At 39.2% G+C, this 27518-nt stretch overlaps 1 protein-coding gene across 2 annotated transcripts in view; it reads right to left on the bottom strand.

The window, feature by feature from the left end:
* The window catches only part of MAD1L1 (mitotic arrest deficient 1 like 1), a 381688-nt gene that overhangs the window by 325391 nt on the left and 28779 nt on the right, over positions 1-27518 (bottom strand). For both annotated transcript variants that reach the window (XM_075104884.1, XM_075104885.1), the window contains exon 10: positions 15063-15149. In XM_075104884.1, coding sequence (XP_074960985.1) covers positions 15063-15149 — 87 coding nt within the window. The remainder of the gene's footprint in view (positions 1-15062; positions 15150-27518) is intronic.

The following is a 27518-nucleotide window of genomic DNA, read 5'->3' as shown; positions in this document are numbered from 1 at the left end:
ATCTCTACATTTGTAACCCAGCTGTGGTTGAGCAGGGAATCCCTGGACTACAGAGATTGTTTGCTTACTCCTCCCCTAGCAAGGGTCCTTGTGTAAGAAGCCAGGGAGGAAGGCGTGAACAAGCTTCCAATGGTTTTCAGCATTCGGCTCGATTTGCAAAAGCCAAGAAAATCCTTGCTGATGGCTTAGAGCTTGCAGGAATAGCACCAGTACATGCATATGGCTCTCATAGATCAGAAGTTAAGACAGGTCCATTCATAGTTCTTGGTTAGAAATAAGCAGTCGGCTATGAAGGGTCTCAGCTATACCGTATAATAGCTACATATATATGATGTACACTGTATAACTACATATATAAAAACTTGCTGAACCATTTTATGAAAAGGAAGGAAACAGAGCCTCCCTCCTCTCCTCACATTTGGATTGATCCCTCAGAGAGTAAACCAGCTCCTCGGATGAAAGGAAAAAGAGGAATTTTTTAACAATGAAATTCGTTCTCAGCTGTGGAAGGTTTTTTTTTTATTTCTGAAGTGTCTTCACTAAGCAGATGATCCTAGAGTTTCAATTTAAGCCTTTCAGTGACTTACAAGCATCCTCCCTATACTAAAAACATCACTGCAGTGGACACTAGCTCTTGTTTTTTAGATTTTTATTACCTACTATATTAAAACCAGTTTAAATGTAATAAAGCCCGCAACATTTACAGCTTAAAAATACAGAGGACAATAAAATTAGCCAAGCATAAAAACAAGGGAGTCTTAAACATCCTCTGCTCACTTTCCAGGGACAATATACACAGAACAGGCAGAGACTGCAAAATCAAAAGGAATTTAAATCAATTTAAAATTCAAACAACCTTTTCTCCTGCCTGCCAGGGGCTCAGGGGACATTAACACACACAGACTCACTCTTCTGCATTGTTTCCTCAGGTTTGCATTCTCGCTTTCTAAAATTTGTTTATAAAAATGGTGATCTGAAATATTGATGATTTACTCATCTCTCATACATAGTTTTGCTCAGCTGTGGCTGGTTTTGCAGTAATTATGTACTTTCTCTCTTCACTTTACACTCCATCCCTTTTCTGCAGAAGATGGAGTTGAAACAGATGATTTTTAGGCTGCTCTCTATTTCATCCTCCCTTACCTACTCTCTCATTCACTTAATACATACCATCACAATACGTAAGGCAAACCAGCAAAATCACACAGAAGCAAAACTTTGACTGTCATAACAAATTCTTGTCATAGCACCAAAACAAAGCTGTTCTCACAACTGCTCCTATCCCTCTGTGACTCCTACAGTACAAGCATGGACTGTACAGGAGACTAACGTAGGGTCTCTGCCCTGTAGTCTATTCCAGAACCACAAAATACTGCCTGGTTCTTCCTCTCCTTGGGAGGGTTCCCACAGTTTTCTTAACAGGATGCTATTTAATAAATGGGATACAAAGCTGACTGAAGCAAAACAAAATTTATCTGCTTTATAACATGCTTATATTAAGCAGAATTTGAAAAATATGTTCGGGGCATAGGCAAAAGAAGTCATGAATTCCCTTTCAGAAAAGCCCTGCACAAGCAGTGACAAAGATATGCTTTAGAAATATTATCATAAGCCTTGCTAATTATCACTTCCACAAGCCAGAGGACAGATGACTGACTTGCTCAACATCACACAGAAGCCCTAGGTCAGAACCAGAGCTGGGTACAAAATTGCTTCCAGAGGCCCACTGAGTTCTGAATATTTCTGCAGTCCAGTCTTACACCGGCATCTCAGTTTCCATCCAGCCTCTCCCTCATCCTGTTTACCTTAGGCAGCTTTAACACTTTACAGAGCACTACTATAAACCATAAGCAGCAACATCTATCCTTGTACACTTTGAAAGAACATGGACAACCTTTACTGTACTTCAGAGAGGATCCAGTCTAGGCCAGGTGTAAATACGTTCCTATCATCTGCCTCCTTCTAGGAAAAAATGTTTTTATAAGTCCTGTTTTGTCTCTGCTTTAGGACCTCTGTTGGCATCTCAAATTTCCTGCATGCCACCTGACCTTCACGTAAGCCTCTTCTGACATAGTGATGAGTACATAGTGGTATAAATCCCAGTATGGGAACATGTAAGTGACTTCTGTACCAGTAACAATAAGCAAAGTGTCATGGGTTTTATGAAGTCTCCAATTTTTCTCTCTTTTAAATAAAAACACAACAATGCCACACCTTTTTTTGGACAGGTAGTGATTCAGATGGTTGGTTAGACAGATTTGTTCATTTCTGAACCGCAGAGAAGGAATTGCATTGGATACAGCCAGCCTTACTTTAGTAATTACCTCTGCTACAATAAAGTTTTATATTTGGAGACAAGGTTAATAAAAGACCTCTTGTTTTGGGATTCAAATCCCAAAGCACTATTCTAAACAGGGCATGTTTCTAGAATGTGGTTTAATATCTTGCAGCAGAGACAATGATGGTCTTATACTTCTCTGAGGTAGGGTAACTGGAGAAGGAACTCACTCTTTAGAAGTGCTGTGGAAAAATGAATTAAAAACTAGCCTGACTGATCAAGCACAGCAGCATCTACACTGACTCCTTGGCTTGATTCAGTTCTTTAAGGACATGAGGAACTCCTTCGAAGTCTGTACACGTTAGCAAAAGACATCACTCACTTTATTTTTAAAACATCAAAACCAATGAAGTCTAAGGCTGTCTGACCAGCACTGCTGGGTTTACAAGGAGAAGGACACTGTAACTTCTGTCAGCCCCAATGACAGCTACATTATCCATGAGAGCTGCAACCACCCTTCTCTCTCTTGTTCAGTTCTCACTCAAGAATTAGACACCAGTCTCCAGGGGATGGGGGAAGAGAAACTACTGAAATTTAACCCGGCCTCACTCTCCTACATTCAGTTCAAGACCTTCAGCATTAATTCAGGGAAGAGGCAAAGTAACTACTTCAAGACAAAATTTAAAAATCCAAATTAAAAGCTTGCAAAAACTGAGGAATTTCTGCCTTACGCTTCATTTAAAACAAGGTCCCTATTTCATCATTCACAAGTTTGTCACTGAGCTACAAATTTCCCAATGAAGTCAGAATGAATTTCAAGCTTCCTCTGGCTTTAAACATTAATGAATACTTCCTCTGTAAGTTCAAGAATGTCCCTGTGTCACTGTTTACACACAGAACCTCCACCTTCAAGAAACAGCCTTGTAAGATGACACAGCCTGGGTGCTCATCACCTTCAGTGGGCAAAGCCTTCCCTGTGGTTCAGAACAGGCATGTTATGAAGTTCTGAAAAAGGGCACACTCTACAGACAGCAGACCTGCATTCTGGGTTTGAGGAGATGACCAGAATGCATTTTCTCTTTGCATAAAGGCATTTCTTTGGAGGCATCTGCATTCTTTGCCATGCAAATGAAAGGTTTCCAAAAGGTCATTGGCAATATAAAATGTAATTAGCTTAAAAACATCAAGTATTTTTAGGCACCACTTTGCCCCAGGTTATCTTACTGTTGCTTGTTTTCACAATCACAGTTCTTATTATCACAGCATTTTTTTTCCGCTTCTGGGTGTAATCAGGAAAGAAAAATCTGACAAATACCCTGTTAAAAGATATTATGTTACTCTGAAATAGGCAAGTTAGAGACTTACCACCCATGGCTGTGCACTGCACTACACTACACATAATGATACCAGGTAACGCAGCAGCAGATGCACTATTATTAAATACAACACAGTTTTAAAAAAAAAAAGCCATGTTATGTTGTCTTAAGTCCAAATGGTTACTCAAAATTGACAACAGATTTTGCCATGAACACCAACACCCCACTCTATCTACCATTGGTCTTTCCCAGCATCAGCATAGCCCTCAGCACTCACAAGCACAAGAGGCAGAAATACTGTCTCAGGAAACACGCTTTATCCTAGAACACATTTGGACAAATGAAGCAAAACTCATTCAACAGTCATTGTGACGGCAGGTTCAGTCTCGCTGCTGCAGCTGAGTGCCCAGAGGAGATAAGTCAAACAATATGATAAAATCATTTTACTGACAGTATAGAAAATATAGAAAATAATATTTTTGGTTAATATAAAATTGAAGTTCTAGCCACTTAATTGCAAGTCTGACATACCAGTGCTGAGTCAGTGAAACACAGTATTTACTGGTATACAGCTCCAGCAAAAACGTGACACACGCTGCCTATCTGCTTCCAAGCTCCTTCTGTATGGAGAAAGTTCATACTACTAATTGTCTTATCAAAGTATCCAAACCCTGGTTATATATCAGAACGAATCAGACCAAGTCTCTCTCTCTCTCTCACACAGATGCTAACAGCCCTTTCATCTCGTCTGTCTGATACCTGCCCCCGTTCCACACATGCCCGCTACCTTCTCTCTCAAATTGTCTAATTGATTAATCAAGTTGAACTCAGAGCAATTGCTCTCAACCTGCATTTAGCTTGAAGGCTTTTGCTTCTATATCAGATCTGAGTATTGGCTGTGTGCCCAAATGCATGTCTGCCTTCTAATCCTATCAGTTGGTCTAATAAAAGGTATTACTTCTCCCTGCAAACCTTGCTTTCCTTATTCTTCTGTGAATGATCAAAATGCACTCCGACTTCAGCAAGCTCCAATTCTTACACCAGTGCAAGGTTTGTAGAATGAAAACCAAGGCATAGGACGCAGATGAGCAAGTTCACTCAATAAATTGGGAGTCTAACACAGCCAGACAACTTGTGTTGCAATTATATCCTTAGTGGCACAGGATTCGGATTCTTTCAATTGGAGGGGATGTAAGCAGTACTGCTCCACCCTCCCAGCTACAAAAGAGTGGGCTATGAAGTGACTTCAGTCTTGCTCTTTAAGACGATAAAGATGCATCAACATAAATTATACATTTGGTTTCCAAGAGTCAATTAATGCATTGCCCTGATGACAATTTTTATGTCCAATGCAAGCTGCAAGAAGAGGGATTTTTTCCATCAGGATAACCCATGGATATGTGATACTTTATCAGGAGACTCCCATAAAAAAAAAAAATCTCACAGTGTTTTCTTAAAGCATACACTCTCTTTTTATTAGTAGTAGATACTTTGGACTCCGTGTTCTGCAACAGCCATAGGCTAGATCTGATAATCCCTTATTTGTACAGCTAGAAAGGGACATATTTTAGTTTATTTCCATAAATATTTCAAAAGCTTTTTCTGGCTGAGGAACAGAAAGCCTCTTCAGTAGTTACTTCACTCATAAGAATTTGATTTCTGTTGCTTGAGTAAAAGGAAAGCTAAGGGGTTTTGTTGTGGGTTTTTTGTTTGGATTTTTTTTGTGGGCTTTTTTCTTCACTGATTTCCATCTCTTTACAGTGAGAACGTATTTTAAAACTTATGAATACATGAACATTGTTTTAAATATTGAAAATATGTAAAAAGAGCCCATACATAAAATATGACGGAAAGGAAATTACATTTTGCTAGAACACTGTTCTGAACTCTAACAGAGTACAATGCCTAAGCATTCTGACCAAGCATCCAGCCCCGAAGGGCCCTCTGAATGTCAGATCCTACTAGTTTTTCTCACATAGCTGGAGTAAAAAAATATCCAAAGTCACCAGCAACAACATAACTGGACCAGTTGCCAGCCACTCCTCCCGAACCCATCTCCTTTCCTATGGAGCAACACATTCATGCAAAAGCATTACTGCACCGATACACCGTCAGAATCTTTTCTAAGCAACAGAGCATGGCTGCACCACTGTTACCAGAAAACACAGTGATTACTGTCTTGAGACAGAGCGAGGAACTGACTGTAAACACATTTCTCCTCTGTGATGCCCATGCAAGAAGTAAGCAATCAGTCTGATGTTGAAAATTTAAAAAAAAAAAAAAAAGCACACACAAAAAACCCAAGAAATCTGCTTCAACATGAAATCTTGTGGACAGGGATGGAGAAAGGAAAAAACACTGTCAAGGCACAAACACACCCTCAGGATCTTTCCACAGTTTAACAGAAGACCTCCTATTACCAGCACAACTTTGTAAGAAGGCCTCGCCTTGTTCCCCTGTGCTTGACTCCTCAGTACCATCTACTCCTTCCTTAACCAGATACCTCAGAAGTGTCTGATGCTTCACCAAAAGCTGCACCAGAGCTGTAGTGAAAGGCTACATCTGAGCTCTCCACAGGAAGAGTTTCTGAGACAGGCATATTCACATCAAGATATTCTGCAGCTCTTCGTTTCTTTCCTTTCACTTGTAACATTATTTAGCTAATTGGCTCCAGAATTTATAATCCTGGTGACAGCACCCTGGCTGTGCAAGACTGAAAAGGTGGAGGAGGAGGGGAGGGAAGACAGACCAGCTGCCAAGGCTGCCGGCACCATCTTCCGTTCTGAGCACGTTACTGCAAAGCACCAGCTAGATCTCAGGATGCTGATCCTCCCCTCACTCACCCAGAAAGCTCAGGGTATCTTACGCTTAGAAATATCACAAGGCAACTCAGGAGGTTTTATGCAGACTCCAAAAAAGCAGGAATCCAAATATGAAGTGCAACTAAAGCCACCAAATTTGAAAAGGAGAAAATTAAGCAGACGGAGGGGAAAAATGCAATTACAGCAGAAAAAAAAAATTTGTTTCACCATTAGCATTGCACAATAAGAAGGTTTGTCAGGCACCGGTTTAGCCTACACATGTTCACATCCGTCAGCATTTCCATGATAAATCCTAATTTTCGCCATTGTTGATCACATTGAACTAAAACTTGGTATGCAAGTTTTTAGCACAGATGCTCAAATAAATTATGCACATTAGTCATTTAACTTTCAGAGCAGCAAAAGAAAGCTGCTTTTTGGTGGGGGGGTTGACTGCAATTTATTACAAGGGGTTTTTTGCCTCACACAGCTAAAAAAGACAAGGCAGCTTACTTTATATTTCTGATTAAACTTTTCAAGCAGTGTGTCTTTTGTATAGATGATAGAATTTTGACATTAGGAAAATATTTATAAAAAACTAAAAAGACCCCCCCACCCCCAACAGCTACATACTTACAGTATTTCCTCCATTTGTTATATTGCACCATGGTCCATACTTTCACACATGCACACAAGCCGACACAGATAATATTAAAATGGAAATAAATAATAAAAATACCAATAACAGCAGGCTGAGGAAGTCACAAGGTAGAGGCGATGTGATCCAGATGAGAAATTGTTAAAGAAGCGATTAGCTACAGATCTGAACAAAGTTTACACACTGATACGATCAACCGATTGAGACATCCCAGCCAAGAAAATGTGGGGTTTTAGACAAAATTATATTCTGTGCAGTATGTGAACTGATACTACTTCACAGCAGTTACAAAATCCTACAGAACTCACATTTACCTTGGTAAGATGCCTCAGTATATTCTGGCTGTCCCCACTCCCTCTAAAGCACTGGGAAACCATCCATTTAAAATAAACAATATAAACAGTACCCTAAAATACTTTAGAAAAATCCATAGTCTTTAATATACCTGTTATTACGGCAACTACAGTAGGTATTTGGGTACATGAGTGTAAAGAGACAGAGAATTCATTCTGCAGCCTGCCACCAATCTTCCTCTGGCTTCTCATGACTGCTCAGGAAAGCTATAATGCAGTTCTAGCATTACAAATTAAGAAGCAAAATGGTTATACACAACGTTGTTTGACTGTTGATGACTTATCATAAAACACTTCAAAGGAACAGTTCAGGAGCCATGGTCAGTACTATAATCTTAAGATACTATATGGGAAGAAACAAATCTGTATCATGCGCTTTTGCAAGAGAAGGGAACAAAAAAAAAATCTTAACAGGTACAGATAGATAGGAATTAATGTATTTTATTTGCCTTAAAAATAATTAGGTGCAGACTAGACAAGATATATGGAGCAGAGATGTTTGTTTTCATTCGTGTGGTCTTCTGGATCTGCAGGTGAGAATACAAGAAAGTCAGATCAGTGTATTAAGTGACTCAGCAGAACCCAAACAAACAAAAAGCTTCTCCAGAAGCAAAGTCCGGGCTTCTCAGGCCACATTCTTCTACCTTATTCCTGGGACCATCCTTATGACTTCAAGACTGATTCTAGAGGTATTCCCAAACTGAAGGGCCCTCCTCTTTTCCAACTCATGTAAAATTTTCAAGGCTTACTGCCACATTGCAGAGGCAATAAAAGACAAATCCCTAAGCACTGGAAACCTTAAATCACTACAATTCCCAGAGCTCTGTACAAAGCTTGGCAAGAGGCTGAATTCAAGATTTTACATAAGAGCACTGGTTTCAAAGCAGAATGTTTTTGTACTGCTGCCTACTGCATAGCTAAGATAATTTCTCCCTTTGTATTCATATCACAAATATAACATGGATGTGGGGCACTCCTCCTTCGGCCCATCAGACTCATGTAGATCATTAATTTGTTCATAGCATTTCTCTGCTAAAAAGGAAATAATACAAATAATGAAAATAGATAATAAGCTTTGACTTCAAATTGCTTCAATAATTCTAAATATTAATTCTAGTTTCCTAGAACTCTATACCAGTATTAACATACATCTACTTCCTCTAGGATTTTTAAGAATTTTAGTGTCGTGGAAGTGAAAGATTTATAGCGCAGATGTGAGCCACGTACAGAAGAAATGCTAGGCAGACTTCTGCCTCCATTACTTCTACAATGCAACTCCGTGTTGTAACAAGGAGTGTCTGTGATGCAACACACCATCAAGAACGATCTATGCTTCCTATCAAATTAACTGATTACTTTTTACACATTTTTTCTGGTTAATAATACACATTGCTACCTGGACACCCAAGGGAATGCTGAATCAGTATCTCCAGATCACAAACAAATGAAAGCTATTGTTCATTCTAGTAATAAAAAGATTAAAATGATGCACAAACATCAGGGATGCTACTAGGAACAAGAAGGGTCAATCACAATCCTGGAACAACAGGGGGAAAAAAACCTAAGAATAGAGTTAAATAGCTTCTACAATTTGTGTAATAATTAAAAGTCATCAAAGCACTGAAACAGAGGCATTCCACAGATTCTTCTTGAATGTTCGCCAAGAAGCACAGTCAAATATAAGGTAAGAAACTAATATTTTTTACTGGTTTTGCACTATGCAGTTTCCACAGCTTTTCAGCTCCAGGCTGAAAAGATGGCACAATTACAGCTGTGTCAGTCCTCTGTACGCTGTTCTTTAGGCTTTTTCTATATATTTTCTTTTAATAGAAAAAGAGACTAGTTCCATGAGCTTCAAAAACCAAAGTTCTCTGGATTCCTATGGATTTCTCTCTCCATAGGCGAATATTGACTCAGGTAGACTTCCATTTCTCATACCAACAGCATGAAAGTGATACTGATACCAACATCACCACAGTACTATCAAACGCCACAAGCTTTTGGAGAACTTGGTATAGCAGAAAATTATGGATCGTGATACTACCGTGGTATCAGAACAGTGCTCACTCACCGCCAGTCTCAAGGCTGAATGCGCAGTGGCTAAGGCGGCATGATCTCCAACAGGAGCTTTACCATCAGGCTTTTTTAAGAGGGTCTTTTGCTTGCAGGGTTCCAGCTGCACCAACAAGACATTTCTCCTGGAGCTGCAGGCCTGTTTTCCTTAACCTTGCTGGAATTTATTATTTTTGGGACCTCTACCATCTGCCGAACTTAACAGAAGACAACTAGCAAGTTCAAAAGCGTAGGGTGGGCACAATCTCATCTACATACACACACAAAGCACAGTAACAAGCTTCACACCCTCAGGAAATCAGACTAAAACCGGCACAATCATTAAAAGCAAAGGTCTGGGCAAAATCCCATGTTTTCAGAATTTGAAGCAGAAGTCAATGTCTTGGCTAAATTATTTTTTGCCTTCCTATTTTCTGCTAGGGATTAACTATATTGTAGAAAAAAATTGGAAAAACGTTGTGTCTACCAAATTAGACTCACGAATAACCAGTTGTTGCTCTGGAAGCTTACTACTTTGATATGTTTATTTGGAGACAGTAGATTGGTCACTTAATAGGACACTATCAACTATCTTCTGGTATAAAAATGCATGAAAGATCCATTTTCAAGAAAAGAAAAAGCAATACCTACTAGTCATTTCTTTACAATATTACTCTATAAATGAATGCAGAACCTGCCAGCAGTTAATATTGCCCTGAAGCACTGTGAATAAACAGTTGTCTGGTATTAGGTACACACACACCCCTCCACATATAAATCAAGGCGCAATGTGCCATATAGATGAACAAGAGAAGAAAAAAAAAAATCCCTACCTTGTCCTATATTAGACATTAAGTGCTTCTTTTGATCACAAAATAACTCATAAAGCCTATCAAAAAGCTAGCACTTCTCTCTCTGTCAGATAAAAGACACTTCACTGTAATTAAACTTCTGTCCAACTTTCCAGAAGATTTGGGGAAGAAGTCTGACAGGCTCTATTTATATTTGTGACTGACGCTCTTTGGGACACCCAAGGAAAAGAGAAGATGGGCAATAGATTTACGACACACTTCTGAGCTAACAGCACTTATGGAGACAGACGGTTCTGAGCTTATCATCACTCATTCATTGTTTTATTTATTTAAAAAAAAATAATCCCTGCTGCCCAACTCAAAAGCATTTTCTGTTCCATTTGCAATCTACATTTCCCAGCCTTCAATAGTTTAGTTTTTTATTTCATTTTTAAGCAACAACACACACAGCAGGTTGTTTGAGTAAATCAGCTTTACCTGATTTATATGAATACAGGTGGTAAACAACCCTGCCTCTTAAGGGAACTCTGTGAGCACTTGGAGAAGGAAAAATATTTTTCCAAACATATTCTGTGTATCCCTTTTCACATATGAAACTATAAGTCAAAACACATGGCTGGGTTTCTGACACAGGTGATGAGAATTAGCCATCAGCTCCAGGATCCCAACACCAGAATCAAGTATTTACTCCTCTTACGTTTTTCTTTGTGTCCTTCATCCTGCTCAGTACTAACTTCAGCTATGCGTTTCCCTGTATTTGACTTTCTGCAAGATACCTCAATGGTCCAAAGTCAATATTACACTTAGACAACAAAAGCAAAAGTAGAAAAGAAATGATCACTTTGGGAGGGACCACAAGTAACCAAAAAAGAAAAAAAGTACATTTTCATAGCCTGTCTTTCAGAATCGAAGCAAAGATCCAACTGCGAGCAGCGTCACACCTTCATACTTAGCCATCTCAGAGGACAACACTGATGGGAAGGGAAGTTTTCCCCCGCATTTCAAATTCTAGAATGCTTTGCCAGGATTGTGTTAGGAAACCTCTCCAGACACTCCAAATATACAGATAGGATGTTGGAAAAATAAATATGCAGCTTTTCTCACTTAAAAAAATAGTTAACTACTACATCATTTTTCCACAAGACAAAAGCTTATAAACGGCTTGGCCAACTCTCCGTATTACAACTCTCAACTCTTCCTGAAGAAGTACAGCTGAACATACCATGCTTATAGCATGAACGCTCTGAGGGGGAAAATGTGCTTAAACTAATGATAGCTGCGTGGTTAAACTGACCCACTAATAAAACACCCTTCCCTTCATCACCTTTTCCTAAAGAGCAGAGCAGGTACAGTTCGTGCTATCAAAGTGGGCCTAAGCAATCTTCTTTTGAGCCTTTAAACCTTTGGATTGTTATCTTCGTTCTGCAGTTACAGAGCTCCACAATACTTCCTGCTGTTACTGCTGAAGGTATAATTTAATCTATTTACACAACTTGTAGCAACACACTCCAAAACAGCAGTGTTATTCCATCACGCGCTATTAATGGCACTTTCAGCTACATTACTCTGCAATCCTGAGGTTGCGAAGAGGAGTGAGTTGTTGCTTATGTGTTCAGTGCAAGAGTGACCCCTTTCCTCTTTCCCCACGCTAGCACCACAGGAAGGTTTTCCTCCCTAGCACAAACAGCAAACTCCAAGGGAGTCTATACTACCCAAACATGTAAACAATCACTGTTAAAAGAAATTGATTTAAACCCACTGTTCAGGAAATTCAGTCCTGTGGTTCTGTGTCTAAAAGCATCCAATCTAAGCAATACAGCACATACGATAGGCATCATCATTTCATCTCTGGGAGGCCTTGAGACACTGGTAATTGCACAGGTTACACAAAACACAGACTGCACTTCACATCCCTGAGCCAGAAGCAGGGGAATATCAATGCAAAGGCTGATTTGTAATGGATTTAGCCTTTGTGTGGTGTGATGAACTCTATTGCCTTTCTAACAGCAGAAACACTGGCTCTAAAAAATATACAGTAATAAATGGAAAGCAGTTCAAGAATGGAAGAATGAAGCAAAATACATTTAGTCTGTTTAGTGAAGCCATATGCCATTTGGGAAATGCTGTTACCAGCATGTTTGTATACCATAACTCCCCATTCTAGATCAACTAAGGGACACTGAGAAGCAGTTCAGCTCTATCTGTCTCCAGTTTTACAGAAACGGATGGGACCTTACACTGCAAATTGTTCCCTTGTGATACCTTTTCCATGCCTGGTTTGTTTTCTGAAGTCAAGTCCTGCAATTAACTCCTGCTTCGCTACCAAGCATCTCTGGTATCAAAAAGAAACTGGGGACTATTTATCAGGTTGTGAGATAAATAGTAGCTGGCAAGTGCCTATCACAGTCACTAAACAATGTGGGAAAGGTACCATCCGTGGGAATAAAAAACAGTAAGAATACTGCAGCGTAAAGACAGAGAAAGAATAATCAGCTTGCAAAAAACCCTTTCAGGTACTCTTCTGCCTGCGCTCAAAAGCTCAGTGACAGCCAAACATACGGTCACTATACAAAGCAGTATCAGCCATTTGGGGAAGAGGGTCATACCACCATCCTTAACACCACACTCAAACCTCTTCTACTAAACTGAATTTTGCACTGTAGCAACAGGTAAGCCAGGACTATCTGTGATTCTCCACTGCAAAAAAAATAAATTCAGACACCAACTTCTGATGATGTTTCTTAAGCATCTACCAAAACGTCAATTTTAGTAGAGAACATTAATCAAAGCTTCTTAGGGTAGGCAAAAATTCTTTGGTCTTTATCCTGCACATTGCTCTATACCTGCATAACCACCGACTTTGTAAATCAAACATAGCACTGTCAGTACTGAAGTCTTAACACATTTCAACTGAGGCAAAAGAACTTGTAGCTGAAAAAACAACAGAAAGCTGAATAAGTGCTGGGCACAATCACTAGAGGGAGTCATGATCACATATTAAGTTACTGTAATACACAGACCATTCTGAACACTATTATGAAACACATAAAAGAGAAGACCATCAGTTAAATCTGGATGTTGTTCAGGGAAAAGAGGAAAATTAGATTTGCTTCCTTAACAAGGCTTTATTTCCAAAGACTCAAGACCTTCTCCTGGGAACTTTGAAATCATCTGTAACGAAAGGTTTTTAAAAATGTATCTTATTGCCTACGTTTTAAGACAGAATAAGGTATGTGACAGAAGAAGGCCGAAATGATCAGTTTTGGAAACAACACACAGCATTGCATCAAGATAATGTTAGAATTTTAATTTAAGCAGCTTTACAGCCCATTTCACTTGAAATCAAAAAGTAATCTTAATCATGTTTTTATTTTTAAACTAAATCGACACAATTACATCCAGCATGAACAGGCACTACCAAAAGGCTGTTTTTTCAACAGATGAATCCCCTTGGCCACTAACAAATTTAGAAAAAGCATTTCTCTGACAGGCTGTGAGAGCAGCCCAAAAAAAAAAAGGAAAAAAAAATCAATAACTCAAACATTACCACCATTCTTTTATTTGATCATTTGATCAGTTGTGGGTTTGAGAGTTTGCTTGGTTTATTTTTAATGTATTAAATGTCTTTTTTGTATTGGTGAGATTTTTTTGACCCCTTTAAACTTGTTAGCAAAAGCCACAAAACAATTTGGCTGGCTGCACTCATGGGAATTTACACTTGGCTAACAATTTTACAACTGACTAAATAGTTTCATTAACAGCAACAACACACATGAAGCTTTTAACACCCAGCTTGAATCCTGCCCACCATTAGTAAGGCAGATCCCAGAACACAATCATCTCTTGAACCAAAATCTACCGCATACCTCAGGAGACACATTAGCAAATGCAGCCCAGGAGAAACTAAGAGTGCTCGTCCAGTGCTCAATTACGCAGTCTTTGACTGCTGTACATTCAAGACGTTTACACCAAAGGTTGACATTCTCCACACTTCTGTTGCTTAGACAAGTCAGCTAACACCTTGGCAATGCGTACAGTCCAAGAGCCTTTTTGAATGATAGAGGTATTGTTTTTAACAAGAACATACAACAGGTTCCTAACATGAGGAAATAAAACAGAAGCAAGAATATGTGCACCGAGGATGAGAAGTGCCTTCTGGCACACTGGATCCGTGTCAGGAAATGCTGTGTGTAACCAATGCAGTCTGGAAAGTTAAGCTCTGGCAGACAAATTCACTTCCCCTATTAGATATTCACTCCCACACCAGGGCAAAGGCTTGAACACCCTCTAGTTTCAGAGCATACCTCACTCTGCAAACAGACTGCTCCTCCCAAAGCCTAGCAGTGCTTTGCCACCAAAACTGCAAACATACTTTTCCACCACCATCTATACAAACTGGTCCTCTAAGTAGTCAAATCACCTCCCTCAGGGCTCTTACTCTCTTTCCCATACCCAGGTGACTTTGCACATTTTACTGTGATGCTCCCTTTCCAGATGAGATGGTCTGGGAAAGCTGCTCACTTCCCCTTGCAAACACTTTAGCTCACAAAATAAAGCTGGATAAACTCTTCACTGCATCCACCCACAGTTCTTCATCTTTTTCTTCCTGAAAGGATTTAAGCAAGCAAAAAACTCTTCATCAACATGGGACATAGAAGATAGCACAGAAGGCTCCATGGAACAGCAAGGAAATCTAAAGAGCCATTCTCTCAGCTTGCAGTCCTTGTCTTCTTTCTACAAGCTTTAACAAAGCAGCATCTTGCTACCAGCAGCCACTATGGGTATCACTCACCTGTTTGTGATGGTAGAGTTCTGCTCTTTCAGCACAAGCTCCCTTTGCTGCAGGGCCACAATTTGCCTTGAGAGATCATCGGGTGTCCTATACAATTAAAACAAAATAGAAACTTTCAACAAATCATTGGTTGAAAAAACTATGTTCTACACATAACCATGAAAAAGGTCTCACCAAAAGCAGACAAGGCAATTTCACCAGGCCAAAGTTGCTGCAGTCCTTTAGAACAGAGGGTTGCATCCTCTCCAGCTTACATAAAAGCCTGTTTTATCAAAGCCATTGCCGTATGCTGTAATCACCACCCAAGTCACAGCATCTCACCACTGTTCACTTCAACCCATAAACTAACTCTAAAGCCGAACAGTCAGCAAGACCAAATTCTTCAGAGCAAGCAGCCTGCCTAAACATTCATACAGGTGAACAGACAGCTTATCACTTGAACATATATATATTTTTTTAAATATACATAAGAATAAGTGCTCACAACCTCCTCCCCATCCCACTGCTCAGCACAAAGACACAGAGGTGAGCACACCCAGCACCACTCTAATTGCTACTCAGCTATGGAGTTTCAGTGGAGCATGATCACAGGATCATTACCAAGAGGATAAGAAAAGGAATAAGTAAATGTACATATAAACAGTACAATTCAACAGTTCTGGCTACTGCTGAATAACCTCTGATAGTGTAGAGGTTCACCTACATCACATGTGGCTCAAAGCAGTGTTTCCACACAATTAAAAGTGTGCTGACTTCAGAGTCCTTCATACAAGCAGTGTCCAGAGTCATGGCAGGGGGAATATCCATCAGCTCTAGATAACACTTCAGATACCACTCTGATAACTTTCTCTTGTCAAAGAGATCACAGATTTCTATAGATTTGCTAGCAACAGCTCTGCAGTTGTCAGGAATAGGTGTATTTTTCCATCAAATCCAATAACCAATTCCTAAAAGCTAGAGAAACGGGATCAAAATAATGCTAGTCTGACAATCCCAGCAACCACTATCCCACAATGACAGCCTCTACAGGAGATAACTTTTCTTTTTGGAGACCTCTCCTTAAATTGTGAGTGTAAGAGATTCAACTTAAAATAAAGGCAAAATGAAGCTTATGAAAAAATACAAAAATATTTTTCTCTTGAGCCACCAGAAAGGATTTCCCATCCCAAAAGAGAAGTATCTGTATCACACTCTGCAAGGGAAAGGAAGCTGGAAAGGGCATCACAGTACGTACTGAGTACATCCTTTTGCCGCAGCAAAATGGATCATCCCCAAAGAGGAAGAGAGACCCAAACCTCGAAAGGGATTTTTCATAAGGAGCAAGCAGGAAGCTAGCTTTGCAGAAGTGAAACCTGTAGACAGACACTCTGTCGTGTTCCCCAAGATGCAAGTCAAGGCTTCACTATTGCTGGCAAGTGAAATTAAGCCTGGCTGGATTTTACATTATTCAAATACAGCCCTGGAATGAGGCACCTACTACTCCAAAAACTGAATAGGTAGGAGATGTGCCTCTAGCTTGACCACTGGGATTCCGACTGAATCTAAGACTAAAGCAGCCATTTCTGTGATGATACCACTTTCCAGCCAACTATACACATAAGGCATCACTTTTTCCTCTTTAATGATCTGTCACTTCCAACCAAGTGAAAATCAGTGAAACACTGAGCTGATGCAAATAGTCAGAATTCAGTTCTGGCAATCCCAATTCAAAGGTTCCTGCTTTTTGCTTCCAGAATTGCACCTTGTAGCCTTCCTCAGCAGAAAATTTTGAAGCCTTTAATACCACTTGTGGTACATGCAAGTCTTAAGTCGATATATAATAAAGCAGATGTACCTGGCCTTCCTCAGACAATGAGGACACATGTTGCGGCAATCAAAGAAAGGTGTCAGAACAGGATGAAACAGTATGATTCAAAGACATCACACTCAGTGGCCAAAGAAACTATGAGAAGAAACCAAGACACCAACGTGGAGATGGCTTGATTAAAATATCTAAAATTCAACTTCTGATAGTAGAGACAAGTCAATTTTAAGCCAACATGCGCCTGGGTTGTCAAATGTATTACAGCACTCGATAAAACACTTCAAACTCCTGTAGCTGAGCCTGAAGGGATTCTGAATTTAAGCAGTTCCCCATCTCTTTACTGAGGGATACAGGCTGGGCATCTGAGCAAACACTGGAGAACTAACTCAACCCAGTCTGATGCAAGCCACATCCCCACATAACCCAAGAGCAAAGGAAAAACAGCTTGGAATCTCAGCTCTGCAGAGCTCAAATCTAACACTGCTCTAACTTCGTTTTCCAAGTTGAAGGATTCAGGTTCTTTCTACTGGTGTATAAATGGAGAACTAAATGATAACATATGCCAGAAAGTAGAAGACAGTTGGTTTTACATGCTCCACAATGTCTGCAGGGGTGTGGAGGGCTGGGGAACCACACCAAAAAAACCTACAAGAGAAGTCTATACAGCTACAATCTGAATTCAGCATGGGCTCATTAGCTTCTATCTGCAGGAAGCGGACCTCTGACTCAGATTCCTGTCCCTCACCCCCGAATTAAGGAAGTAGGTGTTCTCTTTCTGCAGTAGCTTCTAACTAGAAAAATCTAGAGATAAGGTAAGGATAAAGGCAACTTTGTATTAGTGCTGATGAGAAAAAAAAATACTAATTATGTTTCCCTTTCCACTTCACCATCTTCCACCTACTAGAGTCACCAGATGCTAAAAACCAGAAAACACCAGACAGAAATGGACCGGGTATGCTTAGTCTGTTTGGCAAAAACAAGCTGTAAGCAGACACACCAATTTCAACATGGACAATCTTTGTAAAATTTACTGCCAAGTCAACAAGGCTCTGAAAAAACTGCAGTTTTAAGATTCTCATAAATTTGCTGTATTTGGTTGAATTATCACAACAATAGTTAGTATCAGGCACCTCTTGCCATGTTGAGTGCCAGCCCCCAACACCAGTGTTTGGTCCCTGTATCAATGAAATAATTGCATGGGGTTTTTTTAAATGGGAAAAAAAAGTGAGTATTTGCCTGATTTTTTTCTCATTTTCTCAGAAATTCATACCATAATGTATTAGGACTGAGATACAGAACTGAAATTAATCCAACAGTAAAATGAGATGGGATTATAAAAGCCACAGATTTCTAGTAATGATAGCTACTGACAGATTTCCAATAAAAAATAATCATCCTCATCTGTTCGGCAATTCAAATCAACAATCAGCTTCCAATCTCAGTTTCAGCAACTGGCAGCTTTAGGTTTATACTTATTTCTGGAGGATGTTTTTGTTAAGCAGAATGACATAGATATAATACAGAAAATAAAGTCAATGAGTATTAACCATGTCAGGTGAACAGAGACAAAAACACTCCTTGCACACACTCAGCTGTCAAATACCTTGAGAGGTTTCAAAGCCCATTTCTGAGGCCTACATCGTATCCTGATCACATACAATTCGGCAAAAGCCAAATTTACACAGTTCCAAATAGAGGAACAACACTGCATGCACAAAGAAATTAAATCAGACAAGCTTTCAATTTAAAGAGAATTGGTCAACTCCCAAAGCACTGCAAATACCAACCAGCCCTCATTGCTGTGAACAGCCTTTCATCACTAGTTTCTGAAAAAAAATGCCACATAAAAAGAGAAATTTGTCAGCATCCCAACACACACATAACCTGTTCTGGCCTTGCAAGCCTTCGTCTGATGGGCTGTATGTAATTTTTCCTACAGCTCCGTCCGTTCCCTGTGGAACAGCCGCTATCAAAACCAGTATTAAAAATCCAAGAAGTCTAATTTAAGGGAAACTGTCTGACAATGTATCTTAACAACACTACTGGAATCACCACTGCTACTTGAGGGAAGTATGAAACTTTACCCTTACATAAATATACCCAGAACTCCCTTCCTGAGAAGCTGCTTCTTTCTGCACTGTGACTAGGTTTGCCCTGCAAACCTGCAGACAGCTTCCTTCCCCATGTAACAGTGGAGCCCACGGAACCACAAAGCAAACCATGCCTAGACTGCATGAAAATCTTATGAATGAAACACACATGCTTAACGGTATGACTCAAGAGCAGTGTGTTATTAATTCTGATTCATATGCTGTGTAATGACAAAAATAACACAAAGAACAAATGACAAAAAGTGGCTTCCAAAATGGGGGTGCAGATTAAATCATGACTTCAGTTCCTTTCTCCTGGGTAAGGCACAAAGAGCCAAAAGCTAGAACATTCTTCCTCTGTCCCACCAACCCATCCCTTAGATCACATTTCCTTCTGCAATAACATTTAAGCAAAAATCAAAAAACAAAACAAATGAGAGAATTTAAGCCTAATTTGGAAACAAGATTTTTTTGCCCTAAATGAGCGTATTAGTCCAGCATAACTTAGCAGCACAGTAAGGCAGGAGAGGGACAAAATCACTGTTAACCAAAGCTCTTTGACTTCCTTTGAAGTACAGATAATTTGAAAAGGAGCAATTTTAGAATGACAAAAACCTAAAATTGTTCAAATGAAGTGAAAAATTAACTTATTGGGATGCCCATCCAAGTCACTCAATGACTTTCAAGAGCCCACTGGCACGCTTTTTTAACTTCTAACAGGAAAATGGCTTATGCAATTTTTAATGTCTGGGTTTGGTTGTTTGTTTTTTTTTTTCAATGCACACAACAGGCATTTCATAGACATTTGCTAGAAAGCTGTTGAACTGTCTTAGTTAAGGATCTGTTACCATTTCAGTATAAACTATGACAGTTATACACTGAGAATTAGCTGTTGAAGCAATATTAGACCGAGACTCAGTAAGCAGATGAAGATGTTAAAGTAAAAATTGGATTATTTTTTAATTTATAATTTATTAGAATGTCAACTTCTTATTGCTTCTATAAAATGTTTCAAAATTCACAGCAAAAGGAAGGGGTATGATTGTAGCTAGATATCTGACATTAAATTTTCACTGTGGAAGAGCAAGACAAAAGAAAAACTAAAAACAGGCACTTAGTCAACTCTGTTGGAGGACTAAGTTCTTCACTGCCCTTTTTTTTTTTTTTTTGTAATTAAATTTGCTTAAAACTACCAAACTAATGACACATAATACTAAATTACTCAGAATTGCTCAGAAGTCTGTTGAATTAACATTTCTCCTATAGTTTTAACTCAGTATGAATATACGACGACACAGATTTGGTTGTCTCAACTAAGTAATATTAAATTGAAATGGAACATTCCCAGGTTTTTGGCATGGCATTTTAGGTGGATCCATAAAGTGTTTTATACTGAAGCATAATTAACTGACAAAGAACAGGGACAAAAGTCTTTACTAAAGTCTTTCCTAAGCAAATCAGGCACAGGCAGGGAGGGAACATCTGCTTCTTTCTCTTCAATAAAAAAAAAAATCCAAGGTTTTGCCAGTTTGTTGGTTTGGTGTCATTTTTTAAGGCAGTCTCCTAAAAGTATAAAATCTGGATTTTGTTTCTTATCTGTTTTTATATTATGTAGAAGAAATACAAGAAAATTTGGAAATTCTCCTCTCCTCAAGAAGGACCTTTTCTACTGTTAAACAAGAACTTAATCTTCTTCCTAGGCAGGAAAACAGCAGCATCGGAATAACGAACACAGAAGATAACAGGACAACAACAGATTTCTGGAAAGGCATTTTTAGTTGCTTTAAATATTTGTGTAATTAGAAAGGCTGTGGAATGTCTGTAATAGTCTCTCCCTGTATGTTTGAAGTGAGTGCCCCAAACATCCTTTTTGCGTATTTGTGCTCTACAGCTCTAACTCCTCTGTCTCCCCTATCTCTTTCTCTGGTTTGCAGGACGCCTGATAATTTCTTAAGCTTCACCAGCAAGTCCAAAAGCAGCTCAGCTCCTGTGATGACTTGCCCTTCAAGAAAGCATAGCAAATAATCATCACAACAGCACATACAGACTTCCATACAGCAGCACACAGTCCTTAAGTTTAATCTGGTCACATGACCTCAAAGTCTTATCAGAAAACTGCTCAACATTCCTTTCCCCTTGAAATATGCATCACCTCCCTGGGAGCTTACTTTAGCTCCCCCTTACCAGACTAAAGGAAAACATTGCCACTAAAATCTGGTGTCCAGGCCTGGAAGTTCTGAGAGTTAAATTTCACAACTGTATGCCTCTTGCAAAACAGCCCCTTCAAGCTCCGGTCCAGGTCCCAGTAACACCTATTTGTTGATATCGTCACGCCTACATCCTCCCTTCATATTGCTAACTACATGAACTAAACCACATGGTAAGGAATCTGCTACACACATTGTTCACAAAAATAAATTCTCAACATTTCCTAGGCAATTAGGACACATTTAGTGTTTTGTAACACCTTGATTAAAATGTTTTGAAGAGTAATCACTTATCTTTATTCATTTAAATGAAGGTGCTAATAGCTGTCAAAAAGCAAAACTAAGGTATACCCTTACACTGTTTCTCCAATAAACTGCATGCTTAATATTTTATATACAAAGTGAATGGAGGAACTCTGTAGTGTAAACTGAAAGCCATAAGCAATCTCAGCTTCTCAGGTTTCCTTCATTTAGAAAAGAAACCTCCTATCTATGTACAAATGGAATCAACAAATCCAATTGCTCTTTACCAAAGCGAATGTCCCCATTAACCACTTGAAGCAGAACAACTTATTTGTAAGAAAGCATTTTAAGTGTTTATAAGGGTCTTGACAATTCTGAAGACAATTGATATGTCTCTTTTGAAGCAACTGCAAAATTAGCAATTAATCCAATCAAGCCATAATTTGAAGAGGGGAGAAAAGAAAAGGAAAAAAACTATCTTAGATTCCAGCCAACAGACCTTTTTGGGTTTTAATGAAAATAGGTTTTTTCCTCCCCAAGTTAACAATATGGCATCGTAACAACTAATCTTTCAAGCTTCATTTCTGCTTTAAAGATACATTTAAGAGCTCAACAAGACAAAATTAATCTTACTTTTGAAAAAAATTAATCATTTGGCAGGCATTTCAACATTCCAAAGTTCTGTCTCATCCCTACCACTGCTCTAACAGAAAGCACAGAACAAATCACTGAGACCTCGTAAGCACACAAATTGCATAGTTGAATGTAACATTACAAGTGAAAGGCTTTAATAGACCTCAAGAAAAGGGAATGTTATACATAGTAGTATATAAAATGCTCAACCTGCTGATTTGGAAGGTAAAATACAAACAGCGGCTTTTTTTTTTTTTTTTAAATCTTCACCAAGAAGTCAGGTCATTGCATACTGAATCACATGGCATGCAATTTCGAGGTCTGAATCATGAAACAAAAGCAATCTTCTGTAGTTTGATTAAAAAGTGCTAGAGCACATGGCAGAGCTCTTTACACAGCAAGTCCAGAGAGTGTTGCCTTTCCAAAAGGGGTCCAGCTCACACACATCATCATTGCAGACTTCCAGGCTCCTCTTCTCCGGGGCAATTCAGTGAGAGCAGCGGAGCAAATCTAATTGCCTGCTTGCCACTGAAGTGGCAGTCACTGGTTTTACTTGCTTCGTTTTCTGCCACTGAAGGTCTCAATCAGCTTGCTGAAATTCCCCCTTTCAAGAAGAAGCTGTTAACTGGCTCAGCTGTCTTCTCATCAAAACATATCCTCAAGCTCTCATGGAGCTTACAGTGCTACGCTCTATAAGTCAGGTAACATCAGCCACATAGAAAAAGCAATAAGGGAGGCTCAAGGGGCGAAGCACATGAACTGTCAGTCTGGCTCTCAAAAACTGGTGAGAAGTCCAAGCTACATATGTTGCAAGAGATCCACTATCATGTCATCATTTTGGTTTTTGGCATGGGTGAATAATTGTATGCTATCATTCAAAGATTTCTTTTAGTACTGTCAAGACTAGACTTCATTAAGAATACAACTAATCTATGCTTTAAACAGAGAAAAGATGTACTACCACAGTACATAAGTAGCAGCGGAAACAGAGTTAACTAGAAAACCAGAATAAACTATCTTAAGCTCTTGCTAATGACAAGTATATCCACTCACAAGCTCAATTTGTACTGCCACTAACCCACAGGGATGTCCTTTAATTGCTCTGCTGTTTCCTGTTACAGCACAAGGCTGACCACTTGGTATGACTGGAGCAAAACATGCTTTGCTCTCCGCTCTACTCAGCTGCCATTCTTTGGGGGTTTTGGCACAAAAGCTAATGATTTGTAGCATAAATAAGGAATAATTAAAAAAAAAGTATTTACTCTAAAACTTATGCTTGATGTTTTCAAAACAATCAAAGCATGCTTCGCCATGCCCTGTTCTTGACTCTCTCCTTAGACAAAATCAAAAAAACAATCTTTCTGGTAGCACAGTACCTATGAAACAAACTCCTCCTTGCAATGTGCGTTGCTACATTTTACCCCTCAGGAGGAAAAAAACAGGGAGAGTGTCCACGTATTTCAATCATGCTGTAACACAAAAGAATTTTAATTTGGCTTAAACTCAGTTGCATAAAATGAAACAGTTTATAAAAGCAACAATAAGCCATCTGATACACAGCTCAAGAAACACGGAGTATATCTACAGAGCTATTAAATATTCTGTATCCTGTGTTTTTCCAATATAAGAAAAACAGTTCTTAAGGTCTTCCCTTTTTCCTTCTTTAGGTTATCAAGGAAGCACAACAAACCTATTGTACTCACTAATCCATAAGAACCAGTGTCTTTGAAATGCTTTCAAACCATTGTTTAGTACGATGCAGGGAAAATCCTTGGTCTCTAGCAACAGAGGCTTCCTACAACAGCAGCAGCGTTCGCCACGTCAGACAGCACTGCCCACAGCACTGCATTCTCTATCCCACTCTTCTCTATTTTTTGACTGTATCTCATCACTGCTCCATCTCTTATTAAAACAAAGCAACCAACCAAAAAACAAACCAAGAAGTCCTATATTAAGGAGAGCAATCCTTAAGTACCTTCAGGATTCATTCACAATCAGTTTGAAATTCTAAACTAATTATAGCCTGGTACTACTCAAGGCTTTATGATGACATCTGTGGAAAACAGTTCTCTTTGCTTAACTTTTCCCAAAAAACCCAACACAGATTAGAGATCAAACAGAAAAAAAAAAAAAAACAAACCAACACAAATTTCTATAAAGCACCTCTTAGCTAGTTACCAGCAGTAGCACAGAAGTAGTGAAGTTGGAAATTATCATAAAGGATTTTCAAAAATGGCTGCTGCTGCTCACATACTGGAGTAGATATCACCACAAACTTCACAATTAAAGAAGCAAATGTTTTTCCTCAATTTGCAATTTAATCTAGTGAATGTAATTATATATTAATGATGCTGCTGAAAGGAAATTATTGTGGCATATAATTTTGTACCTACTGCCCTTAAGATTTCAAGCACAAAATAAACACGTTTAATAATGTAATGTTTCATTTCACTGCAGCAGCAGCAAAGCTATTTTAAGTTTTTTACCCCAACATTAACTTAATTTGGGGAAAAAAACAGCTAAAGGAAAAAATAATGCTATAAACTGAATAAAATAACTTATTTTAGGGAGTCATAACTAGGGTAGTTTTTCCTATAGTTTACATTTGTCAGTGGAGTTGGAATGATCATCGTGACAATCTAAGTTGGGCAGAGAGGACAGCGTGAACTATTTGCTAGGAAAAATTAATGCTTCACAAGGGGGCTGGGGAGTGGGGGTAAATCAAACTAATTAAAGAACAGAATTACAGCAGAACACCAATTATTTATTCTAACCACATAGTTATCCTCAGATTTTCAAGGCATTTGCATAATTTTAAGTAATCATAAGCAAAATCTGCCCTAGTGAGACCACATTTGGAGTGCTGTGTCCAAGTTTTGGGCCCCCCAGTTTAAGAAGGACGTGGAACTCCTTGAGCAAATCCAGCACAGAGCTGCCAAGGTGATCAGGGACTGGAGCATCTCCCTTATGAGGAAAGGCTGAGAGACCTGGGTTTGTTCAGCCTGGAGAAGAGAAGACTGAGGGGGGATTTCATCAATACCTATAAACACCTAAAGGGTGGGTGTCAAGAGGATGGGGCAGGACTCTTTTCAGTGGTGCCCAACAACAGGCCAAGGGGCCACGGGCACAAGCTGGAACACGGGAAGTTCCCCCTGAACATGAGGACAAACCCCTTCCCTGTGCGGGTGCCAGAGCAGGGGCACAGGCTGCCCAGAGAGGCTGTGGGGTCCCTTCCCTGGAGACATTCACACCCCGCCTGGACGCGGTCCTGTGCCCCCTGCTCTGGGGGTGCCTGCTCAAGCAGCAGGGTTGGATGAGATGATCTCCAGAGGTCCCTTCCAACCCCCACCATTCTGTGATTTTGTGAAAAAATTAATACCTGAAAACCACAGACTGAAATACAAAGATATGCTCATTGGAACCAAACTCTGGATAGACAGATGGATCTTTCAAAGAGATCTCATTCAACAGAGGAACATTAGAAACTGTAAAAACTATTCCAGGACAATTACTGGGATTACACAAAGCTGGGAAAGTGTGCTGAATTTCTCTCTTTGACCTAGCCAAAACAAAGGTAATAAATGGAACTCCCAGAAGCTCAGGCAGAAGCTTTCCTTTTTAAATTTCATGTCAGTGAATAAAAGCTAGTTCAGAAACTTGCTCCTCACTAAGCTGAGGGCCAGCAGGGTTCGCTGGTTACAAAGGAAGGACCTCAGGTAAAAAACTTAGCTCCTTAGCTTTCAAAGCAGGCAAGAACGTTTATGCAAATAAACAGACTAAGTTAGCAATTGTGACATCATTTTACTGAACCTCTGCTGGTTCCATTCTGCTAGGTCACTCCCATGACATTTGAAGACACTGGGACCAGCCTAGAAATCAGACAATGTCAGATTCTTTTCAAGGAAGGTGAGGGGGGAAACAAACCAAACCAAAACCCAAAAAGCCCACAACTCACTTCCATGTATCCAACATACCCCTCTGGCAAAGCTTCTACCCGCATGGAAGTTACTAGCACAGAGACATCATTTTTACTGATAACCAGAGCTTCTGTCTGATAAGAAAGGGAGCTAATACTGTAACCACAACCAGGTACTGACAATATATGTATATTTGACTATTTTACAGATTTCACTAAATTGATAGTCTTGTTCTTTTGACACCTGCCTGAGACATATTAATTTACCTAAGTTCTTGTATTGTTTTCATCATTTTTATTGATCACACTGTTTTCCCAGACTCTTATCAGCTGAAAATATTAGCCAGCAGTAACACAAAACCCCTGATCTTAAGCAAGAGAAAATACTATTAATGACTGCCTACAGGTCCCCTTGAGAGTCTAGACCATATTTTTCAGCTACTTTATATAACATCCCATATATTATTCTTATTTACTTCTGATTGCAATCACACACCTCTTCAATCTCACAGCATGAATGGCCACTTTAAACTGCAAGCCTAAGCTACAGTAAAAGTTATTTTAACTTTTTTTTAATATCATCCAATAACATCAGCATATTGCTTATATGTTCAGCTGGAATACTAAGTTATTCTTTCAGACAGAAAATTGAGGTTAAGCCTGTTGCTTCGATTAATTAAAAACTATCCAAACTCAAGCAAAGATTATTTCAAAGCTTTTCACAGCAGATGTCTCACCTCTGGCGGAACCAGAAAGTGAAACATCCTCATTTCGGCAAATGTGGGAGGTTAAAAACCTTACTGAAGTACAGAAAACACATGGCTGATAATTTATTATATTTATCATAAAAATCAATAGTGGAACAAATAAAGAAGAGAACGCCTAAGGAAAATGCTGGCTTTGTCAGTAGCAGCATATTCCTACAAGTCATTTGTATTAAGATGGCACAAAAGGCATCAGCTACCACCGAGGCTCTATTCATGGTGGATACATCAAGTGCGTAATACACTTGGGGTAAGATTGGATTTCTCTAGAAACCAGACCAAAGCAAGGCCTTAATTTTGCAATCTGAGGAACAAAGAGTTTAAGCAATCTGACTAGGAACACTCAAGGAACTCTGTAATTCAACTCCAATCTAAGAAAATTTAACCCCATATTGATTTAAAGGATGATTGAAGCTATCAACCATAAAAGCTGTACTGTTTCTTAACTTGTAAAGCAGTCAAATATCAGTATGCAACACTATTTCTGAGTGTCATACTAATGAGTTAATCCTAAAACATGAGTTTAAATCCTAGCTTTTTGCTTAGTCTAGCCTCACATTTAGCTATCACATCATTTGCCACTGAGTTCATTTATCATTCAGAGCCTGTTGCTCACTTACTGGTTTTAACAAATCCATAAGCACGTGAGCTCACTATCTATAACCCCCCACCATCTGTCTCAGGCCTCCTCACTTAATGAAGCACATTTCTCACTCAGCTGTCCACGAGCCGGCAAGTGAGCTTAGCTTCAGGAAAACGAATTACACACGTCCCCAGACACATGTAAATAAAACGAAGA

Source organism: Phalacrocorax aristotelis, chromosome 10 (genome assembly GCF_949628215.1).
Source record: "Phalacrocorax aristotelis chromosome 10, bGulAri2.1, whole genome shotgun sequence".
NCBI classification, from domain to species: domain Eukaryota; kingdom Metazoa; phylum Chordata; class Aves; order Suliformes; family Phalacrocoracidae; genus Phalacrocorax; species Phalacrocorax aristotelis.
The sequence above is the reverse complement of the archived record's forward strand: the minus strand, read 5'-3'. Positions and strand labels throughout refer to the sequence as shown.